We start from the raw sequence: 26,327 nt of genomic DNA, 5'->3' as shown, positions 1-26,327 counted from the left end.
CCACCATGCTTCCCCAATCACTCCCTCATTTTTCACTTTCCATTTATATGTACTCTCCATTAGACTAAAAGTTATTTGAGGGCAGGGAGTGGTTTTTTTTTCCTTTTTTGTCCTTTATTTTTTTTTGGATTTGTATCCCAAACACTTTGCACAATGTTTGGCATACAGTAAGTATTTAATAAATATTTAACTATCAATATTCATAAGGTCATATAGAAATTTTCTTTTTCTTTATCTATGGAAATATTTGTATGTTTGTCAGTCATAATAAAAAAGAAAATTTTTTAAAAAGTGGTTATATAGGTTAGTAGTCTATGATATTCTTAGTCACTTTTCCCCACCCTAATAATAATGGTATTTCTCAGGTCCTCCTTCATATATATTGAGTAATAACTTTTTTTCAGATTAAACTGTAGGTTTCACAGCAGGGAACATAATATTACCTGTTTCCACCCATATGAGGAAGAAATAGTAGTGCATTCATTATTTTTCCAGGTTCAGGGAATGTGAATAACCTGACATCATTTGTTTTTGGTACTCCCTCCCTGTTTACGTTCTTCTTTGCTGATTTTATTCAGCTTTATTCAGTTTAGGAAGATCACTTCAGCAGTTGAATGAAGGATGGATTGGGACCAGAAATCTGAGGTAGGCAAATCCACCAGCAAGCTAATGATCTGAATGTGAAGTGAAAAGGGCCTAAGTTGACTTAGATGTATAAACTAGCCATCTCTACTGGATCAATCAATTAACAAAAGATGTAAACTGGTGGCAGTGTCAGAGGAGAGAAGGAGGAATATTCAAGAGATATACAAGTGAAACCAATAGGCTTTGGCAACAGCTTGGATATCAGGGTAGGAGATGATAAGGAATCCAGGATGACTCCTAAGGTGAGAGCCCAAAGGACTGGGGAAGATGGTGTTGCCATCTGTACTAAAAGGAAAGGTAGGAGAGGGGAAGTTTTGGAGAAAAGTTCTCCTTTGAATATATTAAATTTAAGATGTCTACTAGATATCCAGTTTGAGATATCTGAAAGACAGTTGAAGATGCAAGATTAGAGGTCAGCAGAAAGACTGGGGAATGATAGAAGGTTAGAGAATCATCAACATCTTCAGTTTCTTCATCTATAAAATAAGAATAATAATAACTTCTACTTCCCAAGGTTATTGTGAGGATCAAATGAAATATTTATACAGTGCCTGCTGCATAGTTACTATTACTGTTATTGTTTTTTATTACTACTTTGACTATTTGATCTCTTCTATGATCTATGATCTAGTTTCAACTCTGAGTTTCCAGGAGTCAACTTTTAAGTTCTGAAATGAACACAGAAAGAAAATTCATAGACCCTATAATACTAATCCACTATAACTATTTTTCTAGTGAGAATCCTTGACAAAAATATTATACTCTTGTTTGCAGTTACAATTGTAGGTTGTAGCTATTGTAGAAAAGAATTCAGTCATTCATTTTTCCACATTTGTGTTTACATATGCATATTTACCTCTTTTGATACTTACAAAACTTGTCTATGTGACTTGGAACTTCTTCCAAATTTAACTTTCTGAGGAATACCTAATGACTTTATATGTAACAAAGATATTTAGGCACATGTTTAGGAAACAGAGACATATAGGCTCACATCTGTGAAATACACATTTGACTATATAACTGAAAGATATCTACATTTTGAAATGTACTATCTTCTCTGGTTTTTAGCATTTCAAGTGAAAAAATGAAGCATAGAAACTAAACACTGAATTTATCTTTTAAAAATATTAATAGCACATTTTACATAGGAAAATAACTATAAAAATTAACCCAGGCAAAATATATATAATAATTGCAATTATTTTTTAAATTAACTGGTATGGTTGACAACATATGGCTTCAACATTATGATTCTTGGGTAATAAAACACTGTTTGGATAACATGCTTCATGTTCTCTGTATTACATAGCTATACTACTATAGTGGTCACATCAATATTTAAGACCTTATTTTACTGTCCAGAGCAATGCAATTCCCAGAAACAGAGTGGCATGATCCACCCAGACCTGCCCAATGAAGCTACCAGAGGCCAAGGAATCAACACTGGAAAAAAACCAAATTGACGGGTGTGTAATTTGACAGTCCTTCAGACAGCATGGAATTTTAAATGAGTTTAAGTTTTATATATTACTTTCCCTTGGATTATAGCCACATATGGAATATCTTCCCCTATGTCATGGCAACTGAAAAAAGAAAGCAAGTAATCTTTTAACACCTTGTTTTTCATTCCTACAATGATATCTTATAGGATGTTAGGGAGTCAGCAGCCATCACCAATAAAGATGACATGGCCATATTTTATGACATGATAAAATATGGACTACAATCACTATTTTGGAGAGAAACTCTGTGACCAGAGACAGAAGATCAGAAATTATAAAAATCATTCTTTCAGTTCTATATAACAAGTTGGTAGAAGAGAAAGAAATCATCAAATTAAAAGGCAATAGTAATTTAAATATAAAATTTGCAATTTTTATTATATTCTATAATCAATGTTCTGATAGTGTTATTATATGATTGATTGTTCCTTCAAACATACAAACATCTTTGTGAAATAGACAAGTGAATTTGGCTGATTGAATAAAAGGTTGGAAACCAGAAATGTAAAGTTTCACAATATCTATATGTATAATGTGTACAATAATATTTGAGAGACGTGTGCAGCTTCCTTTGAAACCAGGCCTAATCTCCTTCGTGTTTTAAGTCTGTTGCTCTTTCAATATAGACCAACATCATTCATCAAGTTTCTACCAGTATCAAAGTACCTAGCCAAAAAAGATACAAAGATGAATGAGGTATGGCACTCAGTACATGGTAATGGGGGAGGGGAGTAGAAGGTCAGGGAGGGGGAGACAGAGACAGAGAGAGACAGAGAGAGAATATACAGAGTATTCTGTAAGTACAACGACAGAGATACAATGCACTATGGGGAAATGATAGCTGATGTCCATTAATGAGCAGGCATTGTAGAGTCAAGGGTAGCTTTGAAGACTATGCTGCTCATTTCACAGCATCCCATGGGTAAACACTTTCAATAGGGAGGGAAAGTAGTATTAAAGAAGGCAACATGAATGAAGAAAATGGCATCTAAGCTACTCCTTGAAGGAAGAGAAGGATATTAATAGGCAGAGATGTAGAAAGAATGCATTCCAGGCAAGAGAGACTGCCTGCATGATGAAGTAGAGGCTAGAATTGGCAGTAACAGAATGAAAGGAGAGCTAACTACTTAATCTGGCTCCAGCTCCAAATGGTTGAACAGGAACAATATGAAATAAGGCCAGAAAGGCAGGAAAATTCATAGCATGGAGTACTTTAAATGCCAGATAAAGGAACTTGTATTTTATTTGATAAGCAATAGGAAGCCAGTGAAGGTTGTTGGAAAGAAGAGTAACAGGATCAGAAACTATACCTTAAGAAGATGACTTTGGCCCTTGTGTTAAAAAACAAAAAGGAGTAGTAAGCAGAAGGGGCTAAAAGCAGGGAAACCAGTTAAGAAACTACTATAATAGTTACATGAGAGAAGAGGAGGGGAAGGGGAAGAGAAAAAGACAAAATAAACATTTATATGGTGATCTGAACTTCACAACCTGGGAAGGGTTACTGTCATTCCCATTTTACAGTTGAAGATACCAAGGCAAATAGTTTGATTGATGTGTCCAGTCATACAACAATTAATGGTCTCAGGCAGGATGTGAACTCAGATGTTCCCAATGGCAACTCCAGCACTCCATATAGTGCCTCAATGAGGGGGATAATACCTTGAATTAGAATGATAGCAATATGAATATAGAGAAGTGGATGAAGAGGAGAGATATTGTAGAAGTGGTATCCATAGGATAAGATAAATGATTGAATGTGAGGGGTCGGAGATAGGGGGGTGACAAAGAAGAAATAGGTTTCAAGCTGGAGGTGAGGAAAGAAGGAAGAGAGAGAAAAGGTGGAAAGAAGAAAGGAAGGGAGGGTGGAAGGGAACAAGTATTTATATAACACCTACTATGTACCACACATTATGCTAAGTACTTTACAAATATTATTTCAGTTGATCCTCATAAGAATCTGTTTGTCATTATTATCACCATTGATACATGAAGAAACTGAGGCAAATAGAGATCAAATGACATGCCCAGGGTCAGTGGGCAAGTAAAATCTGAGGTCATAGTTGAGCTTGTCTTTCTAACTGCTGACCCAAGTACCTACCTATGTTGAGTCACCTGGCTACATAGGAGTTCAGTAAGAAGACAGTGGCACCATCAAGAAAAAATAAAGAAACTTAGTTAGACATGTAACATTTGAGGTGCTGGTAGACATCATGTGTATATGCACTAGGGGTTGTAATATAAAAGACTAGAAAAAGCTCATGGTTTGTTTCTTACTTCATAGTGTTCACCGATATTTTCTCTCTTTTTGTCACAAATCAATTCTCTGGCAAAAGAGAACTCAGAAAACTCAACATCCCACACTTCTAGCCAGTAAGCATAAGAAACCCCACTGAGCCATGACAGAGTTCAAAAGAAGGATAATTCACTTGCTTGCAGCTTGATGATTACAGAATGTGACATTTGAATTGAATGTTAAGAATAAGGAGGCAATTTAATACCGGTGAGTTAGGGATGAGAATTCCAAGCATAAAAAATAGCCCTACTAAAAGCTTGGGTACTAAAATTTTGGGTAAAACTGAGTAATCTGTCTAGATTATAGACTAATTAAGGGAACAATGTAAAAATACAAATGAATATATGAAATGGTGTTAAATTATAGAGGTTCTTGAAGGCTAGGGTAGAGAGTTTCAATTTTATTCATTAATCAAAGGAGACTCATTGAAATTTTTCATCAGAACAATTACATACTAGAGCTGTGCATTTGGGAAATGAATCTGACAATATTTTTGTAGAGCAGACTATAAGGGGATGAGTCTGGAGGCAGGTAGACCAGCTGGGGGCTACTGTGTCAGTGTAGGTGAAATTAATAAGAATGTAAAAGGGGAAAGAAGCAATAAGAATATCAAAGAATGGAGCAAATTCAAGAAATATTATAGAAGATTGGATGACTGGATATGATAGGACAAGAAAATCGTCAAAGACCACACTGAGGTTTCAAGTACAAGAAGGAAGGGAGGAGCTTTTGTGGAGATTCACTTCTGACATGCTGAGTTTGAAATACTGGTAGAGGTTGAACTGGTCAGCAGACAATGGGGAATGTGGGTCAGACATAAAGAGAAAAATTTGGCAGTCAGGTATATGGCAATGGAAGCTAAAGCTAAGGTAGTAAATAATTTTGCCAAAGCAGAAAATGTACAAAAAACAGAGGTTCAAAGATAGGGCTTTAAGTGAATGCCTACATCTAGGGAGTTGAATGAAGGGAAAGAAGGCACAGGAACAAACATTAAATGCTTACTATGTGCCAGGCACTGTACTAAGCACATCTCAAATATCTCACTGGATCCTCACAACAACTCAGGGAGGTAGGTGCTGTTATTATCCCCATTTTACAGTTAAAGAAACAGAGGCAGACAGAGGTTAAGATGCGTTCCCAAGTTCTAAGAGATAGTAAGAATCTGAGGCTAGATTTGAATTCAGATGTTCCTGAACCCTGACCTAGTGCTCTATCTACTTTTAAAGAAAGAGAAGAAGACAGGAAGAAAATGATATTTTAAAGAAACCCAGAGAGGAGAAAGTATAGAATCTACTCTTGCTGACTCTGTCTTGTTCTTATTGACTCCACAAAGTCTACATTTTGCCTTCCTCCTCTGGCTCCCAGTTTGCTGACACAGTGTAATTGGCTTAATTTTGTCACTAAAATGAATGCAATCCTATGAGAAACTTCCTCGAATCTCTCCTTCCATTTCTCCAATATCCTTACTTTAACGTCTTTCCATTTTAATCTCTGAGGAAGAGGGATCTTTATTCTTTGCTACAGTTAACTCTTTTGTGTCTTTAATACCACCTCAGGCTTCCACCAGGCACTTATTCTAGTAACTACTGTCCCTTTCATTTTAACTAAAAACAAAACCTCACTTCTCTTGACAGTTTTCTTTTTAAATATATATATTTACATATATATACTTCAAAGTATATCCCTTTTTTATCTTCAAGAGATTTGCATGTCTTTAATCTCTCCACTTCTATATGCTTCTTTACATCTGCATATAAATAGACATAAATCATTATAATCCTAAAAAGAGCTTTATTTGGCCCATCAACCCATTATACATACCACCTCATCTCTCACAAGATTGCTGATCTTCCTTAAAAAGTTGCCAGCATCTGATGACTTTAGTGCCTCACCACCAACCCTTTTCCTCATCACCTTGCAATCTGATTTCTATTTCTATTGAAAGTGATTATTCAGAAGTCTAAATTTCCACAACTTTTGTTTTCAGTCATTTTCCTCGACAATAACTCTGCAGCATATAATACTGATTGCCTCCTTTTTCCAGAACTTTTCTTCTCCCTTGGATTTAGAAGTACCACATTATTCTAGTTTTTCTATTGCCCTTAACCACCCCCTCCCCTCCTCTTCCTCTCCTTCTCTCTCTCATCTTCCTTTAGGTGTGTTGGGGCAAGTGGTTCTTTGGGTAGCTAGGTGGCTCAGTGGATAGAGAGCCAGGCCTGTAGCTGGGAGAGCCTGAGTTCAAATCTGGCCTCAGACATTTTTTAGCTGTGTGACCTCAGGAAAGTCATTTAATCCCAACTGCTCCTACCCCTAATTACTCTTCTGCCTTGGAAAGGATATTTATAATCCAAGGCAGAAGGTAAGGGTATAAAAAAAGTTAGTTGTTTCTTCAGGTTACCCCATACACGTATGCCATTGTCATTCAGTCATTCAGTCATGTCTGACTTTTCTTAACCTCATTTGGAATTCTCTTGGCAAAGAAATTGAAGTGGTTTGCCATTTACTCCTCTATATCATTTTATGGATGAGGAAATTGAGGCAAATAGGGTTAAGTGACTTGTCCAGGGACACACAACTAGTAAGAATCTAGGGCCAGATTTGAATTCATGAAGATTCCAGGCTCAGTATTCTATCCACTGATCAACTAAGAAGTAGCCACCCAGAAGGAAACCCCTAGAACTTAGCCCCTGCATGGGGAATATACTGAGTGTACAAGTGTAAAGTGGGGTAAATGGCCCAGAGAGAATGTATTAAAATAGATTAAATCTACTCCTACCACAACCACCCTGTGGGTTATTCTTATTAATATCTACCTATATCACTACTGCAGCCACCAAAGAGATCTTAACATTTATGCTTTTTCACAACTCTAACACTCCAGACTTCTGCTAGACTGATCTTACTATTTTGGTTGTGTTATCCATATGTTCAAAATGGTTCATCAAGGAATCAAATTCTGAAAAGATTGGAAATGTAGACACACTAATACATTACTAGTGAAACCATGAGCTTACTCAATTAGTCCACAAAACAATTTGGAATTGTATTAAGAAAGTTACTTAAATGCCTATTTACTAAGACCCAGAGATTACGCTTTCCCAACATAATTAATGATTTTAAAAAAAAGACCCCTTTTATATAAAAATATTTGTAGTAAAAAACTCATCTGTAGTTGAGGGAGTTTGACTTGAAATGGTCTGAAGTTGTTTACAACACTAAATCTATCAATTAGAGAATAGCTAACAAGTTATGATACATGAATATAATGGAATCTTACCATTAATTTGAAAAGTTCTAGGCTATTGCTAAGCTTTAAGAAAGCAGTTTTAATAGGAGGGAAGATACAATGTAAGAGTATAAAGAATGAATATGTGGTAGAAAAAAGAGGTAGACAATGCTAACACTCATTCTAGAAGATTGGCAATAAAAAAGGAAAGAGAAAAGACAGAACCTTAAGAGAACAGTAGAGTTGAGAAAAAGCTCTTTTACTTAGGGAATATTAACTTATCTGGATGAGGAGAAAGTAATTAATGCTGGGAAAATGATCAAGGTTTCAAGAATGTGAATGAGGAGACAAGGTGATGAGAATGAGGACAATAATGATGATAGATAATATTTAGTGTTTGTAAAAAGAATCTCATTTAAACCTCACTAACAACCTAAGGTATGTACTATTATTATCCCCTTTTTACAGACAGAGAAAATAAGAATGAAATGAAGGGTTTTAGAGACCTGTTAATAAGTATAACCAGTAAGGGTCTAGGAACCAGATTAAAACTCAGATCTTCCAAACTCTAGGTCTGGTACCGTATTCACTATGCTAAAATGTTTCTCCAGGCAGAGTAAAAGTGTATGGCGAAAAACAGAAGTCCACCTTTTCTTTGATAATCTGAAGTCTTGAAAGGCTTAAATAAAATGAGGAGTAGAGAAACAGAATGTGATTTCTTTTTGGTAGGACTTGATAGGACTATCAGAACTGTAGAATACCATTATAGTACCTTAATTTAAAAATCTGAACATCTATTATGCCTGGAGCATACCCCATCATAAAGGATCATCATTAAAAAAAACCAATCTTATTTTGTACAACAGTGTCTAACAGAATTAGCAACCTGGAAGTCCTCGCAAAAGAATTTGTTTTATAGCCTATAATTCATCCTAAATAATTGTATACAATCTCCTTTGCTTTTTTTCCAGAATAATCTCGAGTCAATGCCACAACTCTCTAAGATCACTCAATAATTCAGGTTCAAATTTTGATGATTGTTCCAAAAGGTTCAACCCTTCTTTTCTTTACAAAATCTAAAGAGAAATATCACATCTCAGATTTGGTGAGGAATTGCCAAGTGAATCTGATCCAATTTAATTTTATGTAAGAATAGTCTCTGACAGAATTATGACAATTATTTACTAAAGAGCTAGAGGAAGTAGTAATATATTGTAAAGACCTTTTTAGTATGTGTGCTAAATCAATTTAATTCAGCTACTTTTTCTTTATTATTAATCATTTTTTCTATTCTATATGCATAGGAGAGAGGTATTTAAGTGATGAACAGAAAACAAGTAAAAGAAATATGTATTCCCAAAGAAAAATATTTACATTTTTCTGAAAGGAATAACATTTTCAGAGTTCACTTCTCAAACTAACCATTTATCAACATGTCAACTTTACTCTTTTAATGGATCTAAAATACCCATTTACCCTTTGAGGTTATAGGATTATCAGAAATTTTGACCACACTGGGCATTTATCTATTACACATAGGACCAATAAAATAATACCTGTTCAAACACAGTTTCAGGTCAGTTAAATTTAGAATAACTTTATATCAATAAAACCTTAAACAAAGGCTAATAAATGAGAAACATCATGACATGACTTAAAGATGTGGCTTTACTCCAATAGATGAAAAGGATGCATCAAATCATTTGTAGGAATACTGAGAAGGTAAGTCCAACAATTTGGGGTATTTCATTGAAGGATATTTTCAAATTTAAAACATTTAATCAGAATGTGTCTCTTTAACAATGACTCAAAAAACTTCAAACAAGAAAACTGAAGATAAAATTTTGTGGTTAATACTTTTCTGGGTGATTAAGAAGAGGACTATAAAAGTATGTAAATGATTATTTTGATAAATTTCACCTTGTTTTAGCTGATGACCCAAGGGTAAAAATGTTACTATTTATCAAACAGAACTGTAGAGAAGTATGGTTTAATAGCCACCACACAAAACTACTTGGAAATGTGGTTTCTACTCCAAACTCTATTCCAGTATTTATTCTATTGTTCACTAACTGACATGAATTATCTTACTTTTTTTGTGCTTTTATTTCCTAACCTATATATAACATCTTTGCTATACCTTCCCCTATAAACACTGTAAAGCCTCTTAGGAGCATGAGAGCTATTATATAAACACAAAGAACTGTTCATCTGCAATTCTTCTCTACTTGGGAATTTCAGGAAAAAAAAGAGTGGAGAGATCATATTCATTACCAAACATAAATGATAAACATTGTAAAAATGACTATCAAAGAAAATGTTCTAGCTGAGATGAAGACCTCTCACAAAAACACAAAAAATAAGAGCACTTCAGAATGTAGCAATTAACTAAAATAATACTATTTACTTCTAATATTTGTATCTCAATCATAATTATTATTAAAATATATGATATAAAGTATCAGAAAGCTCAACAGGCTCTCAAAATTTACTATCCTCTTAATAAATGCATTTTAAATTAGAGACTTAGCAGCCACTAAAAACGTCTGACACTGGCAATTGTAGGAACCTGCTAATGCCACTCCATGAAAATACTCATTATACCAAAAGTGTAAAAGAAGCCTAACCAGTATTATTTGTTAAAGTTTTCTTAGCTAATTAAGTTTAAAGACATTGTAAGGGACCTAAAATTGATTTAGTTCACAAAAATGTTTCTATCAAATTGGGAAGCTCTTCTTACTAGAATCTCTTCAAGAGGAGCAAAGGAAATCTTATTCCTATCTTAAGTTATTACAAATTTTTAATTAAATTTTATTATTCTTTTTGAAACCTTTCCTTCCTTTCTCCCCTTTCCCTATTTATTGAGGACATTAAAAGAAAACCTGTTGCGGGTCATATAAAACATAAAACTATCCTTCTTATCTCTTTCCAGAAGAAAGAAAAAGAAGGAAAAATGCTTCAATCTAAATTCTGACTCTATTATGATTGACCATTGTGTTGATCAGACTTACTAAGTCTTTCAAAGTTGAACTGTTTTTACAACAGTTCTATTTCTGTGCAAACTGCTCTCCTAACTCTGTTTACTTCAGTTGGCACCAGTTCATGTTTCTCCAGGTTTTTCTGAAACCATCCCATTCATTATTTCTTAAAGCACATCATATTCATATATCATGACTTGTTTAGCTATTCCCCAATTGATGAACATTCCCTCAGTTTCCAATTATTTGACACTATAAAAAAGAGTTGCTATAAATATTTTTGCACATATGGGCCTTCTTTTTTATCTTTTTCAGGTACAGACCTAGGAGTAGCATCATTGGGTGGAAGTACATGCATAGTTTGGGTTTTTGGACAAAGTTCAAAATTATTTCTGGATCCAGTTCATAGTTCTACAACAATGCATTAGTGTACCTGTTTTCCCACATTTCCTCTAGGATGTCATCTTAAGCAATCTGATAGGTGTGAGGAGGTACCATAGATTTGTTTTCATTTGCATTTCCCTCATACTTGGTGATTTAGAGCATTTTTTTCATGTGTTTGTTGAGTTTGGTTTTCTTCCTCTGAAAAATACCTATTTGTATCCTCTATAATTGAAGAATGGCTCTTATTTTTATTTTAAAAAATTAAGTTTGACTCAGGTAGCTCTGTATCTTAGAAATGAGACCTCTGTCAGAGACACTAGATTGACAGCTTTCTCTACACCCCTCCCAGTTTCTTTCCCACCTGTTTTTTCTTCTTATTTTAGAGGCATTTAATTTGTTTATGCAAAAATGTTAACATCTTATATAATTGAAATTGTCCAGATTACCTTCTATGAACCTCTCTGTCTCTTGTTTGTTATGAATTCTTCTCCTATTCATAGATCTGATAGGTAACTTCTTCTATATGCCACTAATTTGATTATGATATCATATTTATGTCTAAATCATGTATCGATTTTTAGCTTATCATTTAAAGTATGAAGATGTTAGTCTATAATTTCTGCTAGACTACTTTTCAGAATATTGTGCTCAAAATCTATTTCCTTGATAAACCCTCTATATGTTATACAGTATTCAATTTATTTAGAAGATTAAAGCTTTGTAATATATTGAGATCTGGTGCTGCTAATTCCTCTCCTTTTTTAAACAGATTCCCTTGATAGTTTTTATCTTTTGTTCCTCAAGATGAATTTTGATATTATTTTTTCCAGGCCTCTTAAATAATACTTTGGTAATTTGATTGGTATGGTACTAAACACAAGTAAGTTAATTTTGGTAATATTTTCATTTTTATGCTATTGGTTTGGCCTACCCATGAGAAAATATTTCCTCAAATATTTAGATCTGCATTTATTCATGTGAGGAATGTTTTGCTACTGTGTTCATACAGGTCCTCTATTTCTTGGCAGGTAGATGGCTCAAGTATTACCATAAAATACATTATTTGTATTATGTTATAAAATACATTATAAGTCCATAGTTATTTTAAATGGAATTTCCCTTTCTATCTCTTCCTGTTGATTTTGTTGGTAATATGTTGAAATACTGATTATTTGTGTGGGTTTCTTTTATATAAAAATATATACTGCAACTATTTGCTAAAGAAGGTGTTTCTATTAGTTTTTTAGTTGACTCATTAGGATTCTCTATGCAAACCATTATGTGATCTAGAAAAAAAAAAAGATCCTTCCCCCCCCTCACTTTGTCCATGCTTACTCCTTTAGTTTCTTTTTGTTTTACTGCAATAACTAGCTTTCCTATTAGAATACTGAATAATAATAGTGATAAAGGACATCCTTGCTTCATTACTGATCAAATTAGAAAAGCTCCTATCTTACTTAACCCCCTGAAAAGATGATGTTTGCTCTTGATCTTATAGAGTTACTACCTATAATTTTAAGAAAGTTCTACTCATTCTTGGGCTTTCTACTGTTTTGTTTTTTCTAAGAATAAATAATACATTTTGTAAAAAGCTTTTTCTATATCTATTGAAAGAATCATATTGAAATCTAGGGATAATGATAAAAGTTCTCCTACATGCTTCTTAAACACACAGAAGCAAAGACATACAGTTATAGATGCAAATGAGTAAGAGCTGTTGTTCAGTTAACAGCATCCTATGAACTACTTCAAAGATGACTGAGATCATTCGGCAACCTATGCCAGGAAAGTTCTTTAAAATGAAGATTTTTATTGGCAGTACAAAACCAAAAGCTATTTTATCATTTTGCTAGGCAGTAGTGTCAATGATAACAGGAATAATGAAAACTGGCTAAGATGACCTTTGGAAAGCTGGCATGGAACACGCCACCAAAATAAAATCAATTTCCATACCAAAAAAAGTTTGATAAAGCCACAGTGCTATTTAAGCTCTTGTATGTCCTGGAGGTCTAAAACTATAATGTCTATTTCTCCAAGTGGGTTTTTTTTAAAGCCATTTTAATACTTTCACATGAATATCCTATTGTATAAGAATAGCAGAACATAACAAGTTCCTGAAATATAGGAAGCATACAATGAAAAGATATTCACCATGATACAAGTCCATTGAACTGGACATGTATGGAGAATGAATTATAACAGGATGCAGAAACAGCTGTTCTATGACAAGCTCATATGGGGGAAACACAAGGAAGGAGAGCAGAAAACATGCTTTAAAGATGCACTGAAGCACAGTATGAAACATATGGCATAGCTGCAGACTGCTGGAAATGAGAGCAGCAGAATCACCAGAACTATGTATAACAACGAAGGTATGGAATAGGCAACTTTGAAAAGCCAAAATGAAAACAGCAACTTGTTTTGCAAAACAAAACAAAAAACAAACAAACAACTGTAAAGCAAAGAATAACCAAGAATCTATATTGAAACTAACAAGAATTGGGGATGGAGATATTCTTCTAAAACATTATAATATAAGTTATGATAACAAATGCTTGTGCCTGAATTTGAAATGAAAAAGCTGTTAGATATCTCCCTTTCATGTAAGTAGTATAGAAATGGTGGAAAAAAATATTACCTTGTTAAGAAACAGGAGATTCCACACTATTAAAATTTTAACTAGATAGTATATATTAGAAACAAAACAAATGCTACCATTTAGAGGATGACTAATAAATGCGGTTTTATAAATGGAAATATTACATTAAAAGAAATGAGAAATATGAAGAATTCAGATAAAGGGGAAATTTGTATGAACTGATAGAGAATGAAATAAGCAAAACCAACAAAATAATCTAAACAATGATTTTGATAAAATTAATAAAAACAAGACAAAATGTAATTGAAATTTGTGAACTGATTTATGATCAACCTTGGTCTTGGAAAACTGATTAGAGGTATGGGATCTGAGATGTGGAATAAACATGTTATTTTCTGGTTTAATTTCAATTTTCTTACATTAAATAATTTTCTTTAAAATGTTCCCCTTTATTATTAGGGAGGACTGGAAAATAAGAAAGAATGATAATTTTTTATAGTAAAAGTCAACAACTTCATATTAACCCTTCAGATATCTGAATGCAATTGAGATTCTATCTCCAACACAAATATAATACAATGCAGTTCATTAAGAATCTGCTAAATTGGATGCTTAAGGAGACACAATTTTTATGGTAGTGGAATAAGACAAGAACATAGAAAGCTATAATGTTCAATCTGACATAACATTAAAGGAATAGGAAACAGCATGCTATATGGAGTCTAAAAGAATAATCTCTTTCTTACTAAGAGAAGTTAGCAAGTTTTTTTTGAAGTGTGTGGCATTTTGAGAGCACTAAAGCAAGTTAAAAAGAAGGTGAAGGGACTTCCTAAAATAAGACATAAATTGGGGAAAGATGCAGAGATGTAGAAAAATGCTCTATGTTTAGGGGCCAGAAATTGTCCAGTTTTGTGGAATAAAGTATATGGAGGGGAATAATTAGAGATAAGGTTGAAAAAGAGAATGTCATCTGTATGGCTTTGAATATTAGATAAAAGGATCTATACTCCACTAGTAGAGCAATGGTGAGTTCATGAAGATTTCTGACTATCAAAGGGCATGAAACATATCTGTATGTACAGTAAATCACTCTGGTAATAGTTCATCTGATTTTATCATTTATATATAGCACTAAGCCTTTCATAAATTTAATTATTTAATTATCCCGTGGCAAATTGATAACAAATAAAACATATATGATACAAATAAAATATAAAACAAACATTTTGAGAACAAAATCACATTATCATAAAATACAAATTTAACAGAAATATAAGTTTCACAGAAAATAACAGTGAATAATGATATATGATAGTGATAATTTTAAAGGAGACTGCTACACCAAGGGTGGTAACTATGTATATGACAGTGGGCAAATCATTTACTCACCCTGGATCTCAATTTCCTTATGTGTAAAATGAGGAAATTGGACCAAATGTCCTATGAGTTATCTTCTAGCTTTAAATTGATGATCTCATGAACTACTTAGAATTTGGTTAACTTTCTCACCAGCTTAAAAAAATTATTAGTTTAATGCAATTTAATAATTCCAACAATTTAATATCAATTTTCCTTCTTCCCCTCCATGTGACAAATGGGTTAGAAATTACTTTTATAATAACCAATCCTATGATTGTTTTCTCCTCAATCTGGTAATATGTACAGTTTGTTGGGGAGAGGAAAGGGACAGCCAGATTTTTTTCCCTCACAACAAAATGATCTGTCAAAATAAAAGAACTGAGAAGCATCAGTTCTAGGATTTGAACTCTAACCTTAAGTCTAATGCTCTTCTCACTATATCATAGTTTCTTACAATAAATCAGATGAATTCTATAACACTAAATTTCCATGCTTATGCATGATAGACTATTAATTCATAAACTCTTATTGATATTATTGGTTCATTCTTTTACCACTAATGTTCATCATTTCCTTTCACTATTACTACAGGGTCTAACTCTATCCATAATACTTTCAATCCAGCAAAAACTGGTAGGGAAGATTTGAGGGTTAGTTAAGATAAAATGTAAAAACTACTGAATTTGTAATCTGAGGCCCTGAGGACAATTTCTTCCTCAACTAGCAAATTACTTGGCAAAATTAAAGTTATTCAACCTCTCTGGACCTCAGTTTTCTTCTCTGGAATACAAGAGGTAGGAACGAGATGCTCTCTAAAGAAACTTTTAGATCTAAATCTCGTGATATTGCTGATGTAACCCCAGTTCACAAAATAGTAAAGTGAACACATCTATGATTTCCACATCTGCACTATAGCCTCCACAGACAAAAAGAGAACATGCAGTCCTTGCTCTAACAGACTAAATCAATCTGAAATTATGTGCATTTCAAACTAAGGATAGAGAACAGGAAGGAATTATTGGACAAGGGAAAGAAAGAACAATATGCCTTAAAAAAATTCCTTATTTCCCTCCAAAAGTCACCTGGTCTCACTTTTAAACTAGTTATTTAACAAAACAGCTGTAAATTTTTAATCATAATTTTGTTTCAAAGTTTATTTTGCATAACAAGACTATATTCAAATATCAATATGAAATTTTACCATATAATCACTTAATGATAATTTAATTATGTATAAATATCAATGGTCTTCTCCACTGATGGGGATAAATGAGTTGACATATTACTAGATTACTGAAAACAGTTAAACTCCATCCATACCTCTAACTACATTAATATAGTCTATCAGATCTTGTATCATTATTAATTATAATATTTATCCTACTCATAGCAGTGTTGTGAAGATTAAATACTTGAAGATCTAAGCTATTATTAAAAAATGTTACTATCTCAAACTTATACCATCTCTATTCCATCAATAGAAAGCTAGGACAATATTATTAAGCTGGGTATGTGCATATGTACAATCACACATCCACTCTTACTCCTATACCCAAAACCTGCCAGGCTCTCTGCTAAGCGGAGATATAAAGAAAAGAAACAAAGTACTGTAATCGTTACCACTGGAGGCCCTCACACTCTAATGGGACAGGCAATATGCAAATAACTATGTTCATTCAAGTTACACAGATATACATGCATGTGCACACACACACAAACATATGGTATAAATGGAAGGTAATCTTATTGTACTGTCAGAAATGAGGAAGAAGATAACTCAGAAAAACCTGGGAAGACTTGTATGAACTGACACATAGTGAAGAGAGCATAATCAGGAGACAACTTTATAGAGAAACAGCAATATTGTTATGTTTTGTTTTTCTTGACTTCTCAGTGGGGGGGGTTGAATCTGGACATGAAAATAAAATTGAAAATCATGGTGGATAATTTCAGAGAGAAGGCATTACTAGCAGACAAGGGCTTAGGGGGAGAGTGATTGCAATGATACTAGGAAAGGTTTCTTAAAAAAGGTGAGATTTGAGCTGACTTTTAAAGGAAGCCAGGTAAACTAATATGAAGAGGTGAGGATGTAGAACATATAAGGCGGGGGGCCCCAAACTTTTTACACAGGGGGTTAGTTCACTGTCCCTCAGACCACTGGAGGGCTGGACTATAAAAACTTAACCCTAACCCTAATCCTAATTGGACAGCAGTATACATAGTGTGGAATCCCCTCCCCCAGATCCCCGCTCACCACGCTGATGTCTTCCATTGTGCAGCACCTCCTTCTAAGGCACCACGCAAAGGATGATGTCACCAGAAGTAGTGCTGTATATGAGTGACCACCTACAGTGCTCCTCTCACTGACCACCAATGAAAGAGGTGCCCCTTCCGGAAGTGCAGTGGGGGCTGAAAACCTGGCCTCAGGGGGCCGCATGTGGTCTGCAGGCTGTAGTTTGGGGACCCCTGATATAAGGTATAGTGAACAGGCAATGAAAAGGCATGGAGAAGAGAAATATATCATGTGAGGTGCAGTAAGGAGGTTAGGTCCATTGAATCATAGAGTCTTGTGGAAAAGAAAAAAGTTCAAGAAGGGGTCACTGAAATTTGAGGGGAGAAGTGATGTGGTCACACCAGAACTTTAATAGAACCATGCTGGCAGTAAAGGAGAAGATAGATTAGAGTGTTGAGAGATCCAGGTTATTCCAATTGTCCAAGCATGAAGAAAAAAGATAATTTCGTTTGGAACATATTAAATTTGATATAGCTATGAGATATCTAGTTTGACATGTCCAGAAGACAGGTGATCATAGAGAGATCATAAAAAACGTTAGGGCTAGATAAAAAGATTTGGGAATCATATTCATCTTGATGAAAATTAAACCACAAGGAGCTGTCACAGGAAAAAAAAAGAAGAAAGCTTAATAGATGAGTATAACATAGTTATCATCCCCCATAACCTCTCATATAGGTGATTTGGTCTCTCTGAATCCAGTGGCTCTCCCCTTCTCAGGCTATCCTCCATACACTCGATAGATGAATATTCCCAATTGCCACTCCTAGATCAAAAATCTTCAGTAGCTCCCTATTGCCTCTAGAATAAAATATAAAATCCACAGCCCTGATATTTACTATGGGTCTCATTTACTTTCAGTCACAATGTACTTTATTTTCCTTCATCCATTCTCTGTTCTAGTTTTAATAGCAGGCTAGCCATTCCCCATACATAACTATTCTATCTCCCATCTCTGTGCCTTTGAAGAGGTAGTCCTTCTTCAGTTATTGCACTTTGAGAATTCCTTTCGAAGCCCAGCTCAGGTTTCACAACTAACATGGGACCATTCTTGATCTTTCTAATTTGTAGCATTTTTCTCTCTTAAAATTACTACATAACTACTTATGTGTATATATGTTGTATCCTTCTGGGAGAATATAAGTTCCATGAGAGTAGGAACCATTTTCAGTTTAGTCTTTGTATCCACAAGATCTAACAAACACCCAGTGCTTGATAAATATTTATTGAATTACTGAACTGATAAGAATCAGTAAAATGTCACCCATAAATAGGAACAATGGGAGGGGGTGAAAAGTTAACTCGCTCTAGGAAATCATTCTTTTCTTCTTGGAAAAGGGAATCCCCTTTGGTGAACATATCTTCATGTTTCATGTTTCAACTAGTACTGAGTATGATGAATAATTTGAACCTCAATAAGGATCCAACTTTTTAACCCTAATATTTTCACACAGTGATGACATATGGCTATGAATCATGGTACACTATTAATATCCAACAAATCAAAAGTTCTAAAAATCCAAAGGCTATAGACATATAACTGGTGAGTATAACTGGCTCTTGAGTATTACCAATTAGGGTCACAGATGTAGAGAAGAGACCTAAGAGGCTATTCAGCTGAAACCCTGTATTTTGCAGATAAGGAAGCTAAGACTTGGGGGATGTTCAGCATGTTGCTAATGGTCACACAGCTTACAAATATAAGAGATGAAATCTGAACCTAAGACGTATACTGATTCCAGGTCTTAACACTTGATCCACTATAACATAATAACATGTTCAAGATTTACAAACAACTTTCTATTGAATTGACATTTAAATTTAGAATATAGTAATATTTTAAACAAAAACTAAAGTGATTTAATTATTACAATTTGCAAAAATGATATAAAATACATTGGATATTTTCTTGCTTTTCTATAAATATTATGGACAACAAGCATATGTTTCTTTTTGATAAGCAAAGCTTTAGTGTCAAATGATATGCTCTGAAAAACAAAGCCTATATTTAGGAAAGAAATAAATACTTACAAGTGTGTCTGGCTAATGAATAGTTGGATCCACCACTGGTCAAACCAAATCCTTCAGGAATTTGGCTGGAACTTCGAGGTCTTGTCAGCAATTTTGGAGGCTCAATTTCTGCACCAAATTCAGCTCCTATCACTCCTAATAAAACAATAGCTGTAGCTTGTTTACGTCTTTCTTCATATGATGTAGATATCTTTTTCATTTGTGGGAGACCTGATGATAGACAACCTGAAATCAAAAATGGATATTAGTGAGCTGGCATCAAAAACATACACATACATACAAAAAGAGCATAATCCAAAGTTTTCTGATTTGAAACATCAGAAATTATAAATTTACTTGAAATTTTAATTTTTTTACTAGTTTCTCAAAAGTTTAATATATGATAAAAGCATAAATGTTTGTAATTGTGTCTATGATAATGGCTCAAAGGAAAGGCACTAAATAAGCTATATGGGATATTCTAGAAATCTTAGTGAAGTTTCAAACTTTAGTGACCTGAAATTGCACTAAGATTTTTGTTAAACTCTATATAACAGGATCTGAATTTTTGAGCAAAAAAGGGCTTTAAAGATCACTGACTCTGATCTCTCTTCATTTTACTGATGGGAAAACTAAAACTTAAAAAATATCATGTGAGGTCAAAAAAAGCTTACAGAAATGCTATATGGGCATGTTATGGAAGGAATTTCTTTCAAATATGGGTTGGGCTAGATGGTTGCTTCCCATTCTCAAAATCTGATTCTGTGATTTGACTAGAGGCTGGGAAAAGGATACTTCCTGGCTCCAGAACTTGTTTTATCTCGGTGCTCTCTGACAATGACAAATGCAAGAAAATAATGGAAATGGTCATCTCATAAATATTCAGGATTAATGTATATCAAGAAGAACATAGTTCTACAAACATGTGAACCTTGCAAGAACAAAGCAGAGCCTCATCAAAAGGGCTATGAATTGAAAAGGAAATAGAAAGATGAAAACTTGTCTGCATAAAGCCACCAAGTAAGATATCAAAGTACCTAAAAAGTAAAAAGTAGAAAAACAATTGAAAAGAGATGGCCCTAAATCCACAGTACAAAAAAATTCAAGGAGTTACTAAAATCTTTGTTTTCACTTGTTTGTGTATAAATGTACATAGATGAAATAAGAGTTAAGTTGCTTTAGAATCACTACTACAAAGAAGACAAACATGATGCCATGACTATCACTAAAATTTAGGGGGATGGCACACAGGCTGATTAAAAAAAACAGAAAAGGAAATAGGATGTTGTAAAGTAACAGTTAGTTAGAAGGTGTGTTTATGTAAGGAAACTGAGGAATCAGAGTGGGGAAAGCATGGTAGAAACTATTTGTATGAAGGTGAATGGAGGCAGAAACTGATGTGATATTGTAATTGGCATATAAATAAGAGAGACCACCTGCCAAATCTAATGGTCTTTTCTGAATTCTCATCTGTTTTGACTATCTGCCTTTGACAGTATTTACCATTCTTCTTGCTATTCTTTTCTCTAGATTTTTCAAAGCACTGTTCTCTCCTAGTTCTCCACCTACCAGTCTAATCCCTTCTTCCCTATTCCCATGTTGGATCTTCATCCACATCACACCCTCTAAAAGTAGGAGTCCCTCCAACACTCCATCCTGTGCCCTCTTCTCTTCTTTTTATATACTATTTCACTTGGTGATTTAATCAGGTCTCATAGATTCAACTATTATTTCTATACAGATTATTCTCTCATCAACTTGTCTAGCCATAACCTTTCTACTGATCTCCAGTCTCACACCTCCAATGGCCTCTTGGAAATATATCTTGTAGACACCTTAATTTTGACATGTTCAAAAACTGAACTCTTTATCGTTTCTCTTCCTTCCCCTTTTCTTAACTTCACTACTGAATCTCTCACTTGGTTTTCATTCCACAGAATAATACGCTCCTCTTAGGATATGTTCATCACTATTAAACTCACCACCATGCTACTGACAGGCCTTGACTGACTCCAACTCCCTCAGTCTTCTCTCCTCCTCTGACTAGAAAGCTGGAGGACCAAGTGCCAAACTAGTCTCAAAACCTTTACACAGGGCTGAAACTGGACTCCGCTCACTCCACTCTGCATCTACCACACTTCCTGGTTTCAATTCCACACAAGATACTCCTGAGTACCTCCTGGTTCTATCACCTCTTCCCAACTTTCTCTACCTAATTTTGTGCATTGTCTCCCCCTTTTAGATTGTTAAATTCCTTGTGCGCAAGAACTATCGTTTTATTCACTGTATTCCCAGAGCTCAGCATAATGCCTGGCACATAGTAGGAACTTAATAAATTTTTATTGGATTATTGCTGTTGAGGGAACTGCCATCCTCAAAGTAACCCAGTCAATTAAATATTTATTAAATACTTTGTGCCAGGCACTGTGTTAAGCACTAAAAATACAATGAAATTGTAAAAAATTGCAAAAAATATTCCTTGTCTCAAAGTTAACAACTTAAAGGGGGAAATAACAAGCAAACAAATATATGTGCACACAAGTATATGCAAGAAAATAGGGGACTATTAATAAAGAATTAACTAGAATGAGGAGGAATTGGGGAAAGGCTTCCTTTAGAAGGTGAAATTTTAGTAGAGACTTGAAGGACTTCCTCTCTCCATTTACTTCTTCCATCCCTTTCTTTTTTCCTTCCTTCCTACTTCTATTATTCTTCCTTCATTATCTATGACTTATCTGAGAATCTCACAGAAAATGCCAAATGCCATTCTGGTTTGTTTTTTTTTAAAGTAAAGCTTACAAATGATATTCCAATAAGTTTGAATTTAATGCTTGGCAAAATTTTAGAACTTAATACTTAAGGCATGGTTATTAAATATACAGAAAAGGAAATAGTGATAATAAACTGTCAGCATTCTGCCAAGAATAGGTTTATCTTAAAAAAAAAAGAAACAAAAAAAACTTTAAAAAAAACACAAAGACTTCTACAAAGACATAATTAGTACTACTGGCAAATGATTTGATAGCTTCCTTAGAAAACCTCAGAGAATCAAAGAAACTAAACAGTATCAATAAAGCACCAAGATTTAAAAATAAATCACCAAAAATAAGTAATTCTTTAAAGTAACACAAAACAGAAAGAAAATAAGGGATAAATTATATTCAACTGCAAAGTAAATAAAATATCTAGGTTTTAATATACCAAGGACATACTTTAGGAAAAAATACAGAAACCACAAAACACTCATTACAGAAATAAAGACAAATACTTGGAAATATATTTTCTGTTCTGAGTTAGGTAAAACCTACATAATAATAACAACATTATCTCCTCAATTCAATAGAATTTAATAAGAATTTATTAAGTACCAATTACATGCCAGAAATTATGCCAACTGCTAGAGATACAACGCCAAAAAGAAAACTAGCTAAGTCATCAGGAAGCTTACATTCTACAAAATATGCAAAGATTAGTTAAAAAAATATTCAGAATAACTTAAAAATTAGAAAGTAGAAATGAAAAAGGCTATATCTTTTAGGAGATGGCACTTAAGCCAAAACCTATAGGTTTTTATTTGTTTGTTTGTTTTTTTCCCAAAAAAAAGTTGAAGTGAAGAAGGAGTTCATTACAGAGCTGCACAAAAATAAGGGGTTGGGAGATAAAATGTGAAGAACAGAAAGCATCAAGGAGGCCGGTTTGGTTGGAACACAGTATGGGTGAAGTGGAACAAAGTGTAATCATCCTGAAAATATGAGTTGGAACCATACTGTGAAGGGCTTAAATAGGAAAAGGACTTTATATCTTATCTTAGAGGTAAGAGGGAACACCTAAGCTTTTTGAACAGTGAGCTAGTCAGACCCAAGCTTTAAGAATATCAATTTGGCAGATTTTTAAAGGAAGGATTAGAAAGAGAAGAGGATAGATTTGAGGAAAACAATTAGGAGACCATTTCAATAATCAAAGTGAGGGACAGGGACTAGAATTAGAATAGATGTAGCATAAGTGAAGAGAAAAGGATAAACAAAAAATATGAAGGAAAATGCTTGGTTATGAGTAAGAAGTAAGTATGAACAATGAACTATGACTTCAATGTAAACTGTAGTGACTGGGAAGGATGGTGGTGCCCTTATAAAATTAGGGAAATTAAAAGAATAGATGGATATAAAGAGGAAAAGATGAGTTCTGTTTTAGAAATGTTAGGTTTGATATGCCAATGGGATATCAAATAGGCAATCAGAATGGACAATTGGAATATTCTTATGAATTCAAGAAAGATAATGGCTGGATATGTAGATTTGGGGAATGTCTGTATTATGGGTCATAAATCCAAAGTTACAAAAACATCACAGATCATGTAGTACAAAATCCTCAATGTACAAATGAGCTACCCAAGGGGATTAATGACAGAACAAGGTCAGAGAGGTAATATCAGAGGAAAAGATCTGAACTGAGAGTCTTGGACTCCAAAGTAATTGTTCTTTCCATATTGTCTCCCACGTTGTTTTACAAGGATGGCAGCTATCATCATAATCAGATCCCAGCAAGAGAAAAGAGTCAAAAACAGTCATTGGGTAGACACACATAAACATAGAGGGTAGGACACAGATGATAATCTTTAAAAATTACTGAGAAGAACTAGTCAAGAAGTCAAAAGGAAAATCACAAGAGAACAATGTGATGAAAATTCAGAGAGAAGAAAGTACTTAGGAGACGAAATGGTGTATAATATCAGATACTAAGGAGAGGTCAAAACGAATGAGGGCTAAAAAAAGGCCATTAGATTTAACAATATAAAGATCATCATTTGCGTTAATGAAAACAGTTTCAGTTGATCCTCTGGGACTGAAACCGCATTGTGAGAGGCTAAGAAGTGAAAGAACAGAGGCAACAAGTGTAGTTTGGGGTGTAAATATGATATAGGAAGTTAGCTTAAGGGAGTCCTATAAGCAAATGATTAAAAAATAAAAGGATGAACACAACAACAAAAACGCATTTATTAAACATTTCTGATGTGCCAATCACTAATATAGGGGGCATGAGAGAGATACAACTATAAAAGTGGGACAGTCCCTGTGGGCAGTCTAGTCATGTACTCTCCAGAGCAAGAAGTAGAAAAGCACTTTGGGAGTAATGGAAAAATACAGTAACAGGGCATCTGGGATTTTGGACATAAAGTGTGATCCTGGTCTGACTAGATAAAATGAATTCATTGAAGAGGTTTTTTTGGAGGGAGGTGTTTAGAGGTGGAAGGAGAGTTCCTTGATTTTAATAACAGTAATATAGGAATACCACATGGAAAAACCTACTAGTACAGTCTGACAGAGTTAACTAGGACACTGAGAGAAGTTATGTATTGGCCATGATCACACAGAAAGTATATCAAAAGCAGACTTGAATTGAGATTTTTCTCTCTCCAAATCTGACCCTCCTTCTATTCCACTAGGTCTTGCTGCTTCCTTAGAAATTTGAAAAGTGTAGTCATTACACTTGCTGGGTAAAGACACACTGACAAGAGTACTGGAAGTTAGAGTGAAGCATTGGATCAAAATGTGGTATCTGCTAACTTGGCTAGTTCACCTGATCAACTAAACAAATCTAAATTCCAATGGAAACAGTAGTTGTCTATATTAGACAACTTGAACATAGAATCAGATCCCTTGGTTCTATTTTACATATATAATGAATTCAAGAGTCACAAAGAAAGGAAAGAAAGATATGAGAAAAGGCTGCTTTGAATATGATGTAGGGAAAAGGAAACAAGTTGTTCTATACTGTAGAAAATGAGGTGGCCAACACTAAATTGTGGCACTTTTTAACATAGTTGTATGACACTTGTTATGCATTGGTAATGTCATTTTTAAAAAGCCTGAATGTTAATTTCAAAAGATTTCATATAATAATTTTTTTTTAAAAATAGGTATGACATTCTGTCAGCTTTAGTTATTAACTTGACCACAGTACATACAAAGAAGAAAGGCAGAATCATTCCTAAGAGAATAAATTTGCTTTGAAAAATATTCCATTAGGAAGGAGTTTAAACAAGGATTATAAAAAGCTTTAAACTTTACTAAAATATGTATAAATGTACATAATATAGAAACTTGTGTAGCAATGTCTATTCACACACAAAATAAGGATATTTTCCATGTTACTACAGTGCTAAAAATATTTTGTCAATTTGTAAATTCTAAGAGCAAGATAGACATTATTTTTATTAAACTTAATTATCCACCAAAAGGTAAAAGGAAAATGCTTAAAATAGGCTCTTAAAATTGCATTACAAAGTAACATTCATTTATTGGTAGTGTAACAATATGTCTACTTTTATAGAAGAATTTTCTAATCTTTTGTAATGACTAAAAAGAAAATACTACTAAAAAAATCTTAGCACGAGTCGGGGGAGAGGTTTACATCTGTACATATATATTTCCAATCATCCAGTATCTTGGTAGTTGTGATGGTCATATGGCAACTAAGGAAAAAGAAAAAAAAATCTAAAAGCTTAACCATGCTAAGAAAAAAAAATCAATAATCACTGCCTCCCTGGGAAGAAGGATGAAAATGGACCTTAACATCAGACAAAGTGATATTTACCAGTTTGATTATCTATATCACAGTGCATACACTTAATAATAGTTTTATGTCTATACATGAACACACACAAGGAGTAAGGGCTCTATTTATCTACATCTACACACATAGAGAGCATATTTTACTCTTTCCATAGTATCCCTGAAACAGGAAGCAAGCCTGGTTCCCCTCCCCCAGTCCCAGCAAGAAGCATGCTCCATAACAATAGTTCAAAGGAAAGCTCTAGTCTGCAGTTGCACTGATTGTTCTGTCAGCTGACCTCTGCAGAAGGGAATTGCTAACCACGGCCGTGCTCCTTAGCTGACAAATGAATGATCGCAGCTCCATCTATTTTCACTATGGCTGCCTCTAGCCCAGGTGCTCAGACAGAGAGCCCGGTGTGACATCTTAGATCAAGATGAATTGGCACAAACTCCTGATCCAAGATTGTTTTATACCATTTAA

At 34.1% G+C, this 26,327-nt stretch overlaps 1 protein-coding gene across 5 annotated transcripts in view; it reads right to left on the bottom strand.

Annotated features, from left to right (window-relative positions):
* WDR7 (WD repeat domain 7) overlaps nucleotides 1-26,327 on the bottom strand; it is a 579,662-nt gene that overhangs the window by 246,850 nt on the left and 306,485 nt on the right. For all 5 annotated transcript variants that reach the window (XM_007487542.3, XM_001366509.4, XM_001366558.4 and 2 more), the window contains one exon: nucleotides 19,314-19,538. In XM_007487542.3, the coding sequence (XP_007487604.1) occupies nucleotides 19,314-19,538 (225 nt within the window). The remainder of the gene's footprint in view (nucleotides 1-19,313; nucleotides 19,539-26,327) is intronic.

This window comes from Monodelphis domestica, chromosome 3 (genome assembly GCF_027887165.1).
Source record: "Monodelphis domestica isolate mMonDom1 chromosome 3, mMonDom1.pri, whole genome shotgun sequence".
NCBI classification, from domain to species: domain Eukaryota; kingdom Metazoa; phylum Chordata; class Mammalia; order Didelphimorphia; family Didelphidae; genus Monodelphis; species Monodelphis domestica.
This window is presented reverse-complemented; position numbering and strand designations above follow the sequence as displayed.